The following is a 6,255-nucleotide window of genomic DNA, read 5'->3' as shown; positions in this document are numbered from 1 at the left end:
GTATTGCTCTATCTCATGCTATCTGGATATGTTCTTCATAACAATCTTTCCAATGACGATAATGCGTGTGAATAAAAGTATCGTTACGCGTCAATCGATTACATTGCCTAGCCAACGAGTTATTTCTGCACAGTACAAGTACCGCCAACTATTTAGGTGCCATCTTTAATATCGCAATTTTCATCTATGGCTATTAATATTAACAACCTGCACATTTCATTTTGACGCATTTGTTGCAGTGACTTTTCTCGTGGATTTTTATATCTATTGGTATGAGAAAAATAACATCGATTTTTTAATTGTACTCTTTAAATTTCGATAACAGTAGTAGAGACATTACGAAGTTATCCTTTTAGCGTCTAATAAAGATTCCATGAAAGTTGTTTTGCACGGAACGAAATATGTATCGTATGTATGTCCCATGTTGTAACGAACGTGTTGAAAACATCGGTTATATTAAAACGGAAGGTATGGTAAGAATATATTGAAAGTTACATTGGAGAAGATTCGTAGTTCGCTTGAGTTTGACATTAATGATTACCACCGAAGTTCACTTAAGTTTTCATACGTAGTATATGATTAATCGTATTCAAAATATAAGAATTTCATAACAAAAATGATTCCAAATGAACTAATATATTTTTATTTATAGATTATATATAAGAACAATTTTTTTAGTAGTAGGTACGACAATTTTTAATCCTGGCTACATTAGTATCTAAATAGAAGTAGTTATTTCAATCGTACATGTTACTAATTTTTTAAATTTGTGATATGAATGGGTTAAATCCACGGACAAGAAGGAGGGAACGGCAAAACGCACTTTTGCACTATTGGATTGAATTGCAGAATGGTTGGACATTTGAGTGTATATTTAATGAAATTTGCACCATTCCAAAAACAGAAATAATAAAATTGACAATTAGGATTTTTAATGGGATCTTTAATTTCGAATCTACCATTTTTGGTGCATGTTAGTGCCGGCGTTGTCGTTGCTATAGTGGTCGACGTTGTCGTTGCTGGGGTGGTCGACGTTGTCGATGATGTTGTTGCTGGTGTTGTCGACGTCGTCGATGATGTTGTTGCTGGTGTTGTCGACGTTGTCGATGATGATGTTGTTGCTGGTGTTGTCGACGCTGTCGATGATGTTGCTGGTGTTGTCGACGTCGATGATGATGTTGTTGCTGGTGTTGTCGACGTCGATGATGATGTTGTTGCTGGTGTTGTCGACGTCGATGATGATGTTGTTGCTGGTGTTGTCGACGTCGATGATGATGTTGTTGCTGGTGTTGTCGACGTTGTCGATGATGATGTTGTTGCTGGTGTTGTCGACGCTGTCGATGATGTTGCTGGTGTTGTCGACGTTATCGATGATGATGTTGCTGGTGTTGTCGACGTCGATGATGATGTTGTTGCTGGTGTTGTCGACGTCGTCGATGATGTTGTTGTTGCTGGTGTTGTCGACGTTGTCGACGATGATGTTGTTTGGGTGCAACTGTATTCCGTAGATGACACGCAGTAACGCATTATGGGATCGAATATCGTTGAAGATGCACACATTAAATCGTATGATGCGAACGCAAGACCATTGTAAACACAAATATAATATTTTTCACAAGTGCCATCATTGATCGGAAACGCCCCTTGAATTACGCATTTGCGATTGGAAGAAGGCAGTTGAAACATTCCCGCGGGAATGAAACTAAAGATGGAAAGAATCGTTAATGCAACGTGGAGCACGTTCATTGTTCTATAGCACACTGGTTTACGGAGACTGAAGATAGAATCATTAATTTAGTCATTGTAGCGAATATATTACCTTTGTGGAGTTTATTGTTTTATAACGGGGTGTCTGTTAAGAAATCTGTTGAGCACTGAGCAAATACAAGATTCATAAATCTTATAATACTTTATTCATAAGTAACAGAAGTGTAGGATGTTGAAACAAGATTTAGAACTTAGAGCACGTAGAGTGCCTATTAACCAGAGCAAAGAATAATTAGTTAATATAGGTGAAGAAATTAATGAACACTGTACTATATCTCCTTTAATAATGATACATGTACAGAAAATGTAGAAAGATGCTTTAAATATTTCAATTTTATGCAGGGAGTAAAATTTGTTTATATTGACTGCGTCAATACTTACGGTGTATTTAATGAAACGAAAAAGTATCTACGGAAAAAACTATTCTCTTTGGGAAAACATACTAGAATTAACGAATATTTTCTCCGAAAGTTATCTTCTTTGAGATTTCAAGGTTATTAACATTTCCTTAATAGCAATAATATATTTTTGGAAGAATAGTAGTTATTGTAACTGACAAAACCATATATTTTACCATATACATGTTATATTATGTGGTGATCTTCAGAGGATCCTCAATGAAAAAATGTCAAGATTTTGAGAAAAAAGTTTAAGATTTATATATGTATTATTTTATAAAAGTAAATAATTTTGTCAATTACCCCTTATATATTTTCTCGTATTCTTAAGTTTTAACGCATTACAAACATTTAAAAGGTTAAGATACACGAAGCGCTTTAGAAAAAATTTGCAATGTTTACGGGCTATAGTTTTACTATAGTTTGAAGACATCAATTGTTAATGAAATAAATTGACATTTATTACAATTACTGTACATTTATTACAGTTACAGTTACTGTAATGTTGAACTGAAACAAGAAAGAAATTTAATAAAATTGTAAATATTCAATCCTGACTTGTGTTGAACATTTTTTAGGTATATTCACATTATTATGTCAACTTTCCAATCTTGGCTATTTTTTGCACAACATATAGATCAAGGCAAGGAATTCTGATACCTTATCTCTTTTTATCTACAAGTAAACTCGACGAGGAAGGAAAAGTTTATGACAACAATAATGTGTCGATGTATTGTCTCTAAGGCATATTTAACACATTAAGCTCCTGATATTCAATTTCTGATTAAAATCAAAAACTGTAGCGCAAAAGTTATAACACAAGAAAAGCAGCAGTTGATATATCTGATCAAATGAGTACCTATTAATAATCCGTTACCAAAATCCATAAAATGGTATAAAAAGACACGATTTGAACGAAAAGTATACTGTCAGTCACCATTGACTGACATTACGCTCAACGTGTTAATACTTGATTATGTTTATTATATTTTCTTCTATGTATGGTACTTATTACGAAAAATAAATAATAACTCGGAACGATAACTGATTGCGCATTCTTGGATTTAGTTTAGTAATCTTATGAACGTATGTCCTATATACCTTGGTTTTCAAGTTATGGATGCTTGAAAAAAATATTCAGTGTACTCTTCGACCTTCAACATTTTTATTTCGATGCCGTTTAAAATCTATCAACTATTCAACGGAAGCCAACAATGTACTCTGTAGAGCTGAGAAATTGATCTTTGAAAGAAATTAAGAATCGTAACGAATTAAACATTGCAATCAGCTTTCGAAGGTGTGCAATTAATACTTGTATTTAAGTACATTTACTACTAGGTAGTACATTTCTCTTAACGGGGTATTTTGATAAACCGATTTAAAAACATCGATTTTTTTTTTATACTATGTGCTTTTTCTTCAATTATCCATAACTCGAAAAGTGAAGTATATAGGGCAAACATACGTTTATAGGATATTTTTTATTCATCTTACAAGTAGATACATTCCCTAAAATAGCACATGTATTCTTTAATCACCTTTATATACAAGTATTAGAGAATATACTTGTGCGATTAGAAAAATAATCGGACCGAAAGCCATAATATATATATTTAGAATAACAAACGGTTGAATCTGCATATATTTAGACATTAAGAAAACAGTTGCTAATCTAACATCAACACAATGCAATAATAATGAATAATGAAAGTATAGAAACCAGACCCATCTTGTCTCATTTATTCTCACTAGAAAAAATTTGTGGAAGAAATGTTTAATTCAACAAAGGCGATATTGAAAATTCAGATCCTAAACATGTATTTACTTAACATGTTTGGATAATGAGACCTAATTGAAATCTCCAAGAAATATGTAAAAAATACACCAGTCTTAATAAAAATGGTGGCAAAAGTTATCCTCTGGTGAAAGAGAGTAACATCGAAAGTAAAATTTATACATTGTATAAAAATCTGAAGTACGAAATACTTTTTAAAGATTAGACAGTTGGTCATTAGATATATGTGTACAGAGAAGCCACATAGTTAAGACATAATACAAAATGCAACGGCTGCAATAATTCCTACAAAACATGAAACTGATAATACAATGGTACATCAATAAGCACTACACGTGTTATAAGTAGTTATAACCCATCTAAAAATGATATAATAATTAAACCATCTTATTCGATGCGAATTTGGTGAGTTTTTGTAAGTCTATTTATTTCCTTCTGGACAGTTAAAGTTTTACGGATATCTGGGTGAATTTAATATCAAATGAGGAATTTTTGCTTGCATGTTTTCCATTTTATGGATATAATAAGTTGTTCATTAAGTTTTATCGAACGATAAAACGTATTGAGTAACCTAGTATTAAACTGTTCAATAAGTTTTATCGAACGACAAAATTTATTGAGCAACCTAGTAAAACTAGGCTACCGTTCCCCAAAGTTAAAAGATAAATATGAAATCACTAAAAACATACAAGGAATTTGTACATAACTCATCGACTGTAACAAAAACACAACCGTTGCATGGATACTATGCTACCAAGATTTAACAGACAACGAAATAGCTAACTCCATTATAAAAACAGCTTTCTTTTTACTGAAAGAAGTAACAATAATTACACTAAATGAAGAACAAAACTATTATCTGCGAAAACTTTGTAACTTAGATACAGTTTGACTCAAACAAAGAATAAAACAGAATAAGGACTACGACCAAAGAAATAATTCATTATATAATACAAGAAACATGACACACATTACAAACATGTAATGTCTCGCTGCAGTATGAAAAGGAAAGAAAAACAATAATGATGTGATGAAGAACTAGTTACTCCAATATTACTCGTGAGTGCCTTATAACAAAAATAAATTCACCACAGTGGACACAATCCTGACATCGCAGAAATACTGAAAAGGCACAAATCTCCATGATAACATCTAATCATAATAATATAGAAGAAATATAGACAGCATTTCGTTGCTAATAATTAAGCAGTTGCAGTTGCAATAATTAATGCATCGTAAAACAAAACTATGTCAAGAATATTATTTCTTGGTTTTTGAATTTAGTGTCTGTACGATATACAGTCTGCTTTATATATCTGCTGAATATTACCAGATACTAAGACTGGTCAATGTAATACAGAATTTTGTAAAAAATTCGTTCGTTTTTCAGCTACAAAATAAAAAGGAATTCATGCAGTAAAAAATCTGTATAATAAAATTGCTTCTTTTTGTGTAGAATAAGTATGCAAATTCGAGTGAATGTTGTTGTCAGGTATTTTAAAAATATAGTTTCGAAAAAAAAAGAGTTTTAAGTTTAACATAAGGTTAACACGTACATAAATAATTTTTTTGTTAACTTACATTGAGTTATCCGCTCCAAGGATGGACCACCCTATAATTTTTCTTTTGCAAAAAAAATACTATCTTCGGTACACTACATGTTATGTAGGTAATATTGCGTCAGTATTTTTTATCATTAATACAGATTTTTCGTCTTGGTATGATACAGCTCTCCAAATAATTACTCAATTATATTTGCAACCCTGGTAATCTCTATGATAAGTTAATATACCCATCGTAAAATCCAAGTTGAACTTCGATTACTTATATCTTTACGATTATTGAGTATTTATGTCTCATGTTCTAAGCATCCTAACAAGTATCTTTACTCTGCAAAAATATCTGTTGTTAAATATTCCCAGTAAAAAGTTTCTCAAATTAAATTTTTCATCTTCATCGTCGAATGGTAACTTTATAATACCCTATAATCATATTATGCTATAAAACAATTAATTCATCGTAATATATAACATGGTATTATGAGAATTCCAAATAGTGATAAGACTCCAAGAAGTCGAATTGATTACACTGTCCGACAAACTGGAATTTTTTTCTGCCTTTTTATAACCAGTGGGTGATCTTTGTAGAGCCACACCCTGGAAAGAAGAATCTGGAAGTTGAATTACTGTATCATCCCCAGTTTTCGAAAAACACGAGTTCTTTTAAAAATACAGGATTTTCGATCAAAATGAGATATTGCACGAAAAGTAGAAAAGGTTAGAAAGTTTTACTTAG

General features: G+C 31.8%; 1 protein-coding gene across 1 annotated transcript; it reads right to left on the bottom strand.

Moving 5' to 3' along the window:
- Nucleotides 1-783: 783 nt before the first annotated feature.
- Nucleotides 784-1,746, bottom strand: LOC143151640 (uncharacterized). Its single transcript, XM_076320988.1, has 2 exons — nt 1,406-1,746; nt 784-1,147 (listed from the first exon to the last, which is right to left on the bottom strand). The coding sequence occupies exons 1-2, from the start codon at nt 1,744-1,746 to the stop codon at nt 784-786; spliced, it is 705 nt and encodes a 234-aa protein (XP_076177103.1).
- Between the last annotated feature and the right edge of the window lie 4,509 nt (nt 1,747-6,255).

This window comes from Ptiloglossa arizonensis, chromosome 9, assembly GCF_051014685.1.
Source record: "Ptiloglossa arizonensis isolate GNS036 chromosome 9, iyPtiAriz1_principal, whole genome shotgun sequence".
Lineage (NCBI taxonomy): Eukaryota > Metazoa > Arthropoda > Insecta > Hymenoptera > Colletidae > Ptiloglossa > Ptiloglossa arizonensis.
This window is presented reverse-complemented; position numbering and strand designations above follow the sequence as displayed.

Excerpts from the sequence above, each read along its gene's own strand:
- LOC143151640 (XM_076320988.1), bottom strand. The coding sequence starts at position 1,746 with ATGAACGTGCTCCACGTTGCATTAACGATTCTTTCCATCTTTAGTTTC. Across the intron at positions 1,148-1,405 it reads ACAACACCAGCAACAACATC|ATCATCGACAGCGTCGACAA; the intron begins ATCATCGACGTC and ends AACACCAGCAAC.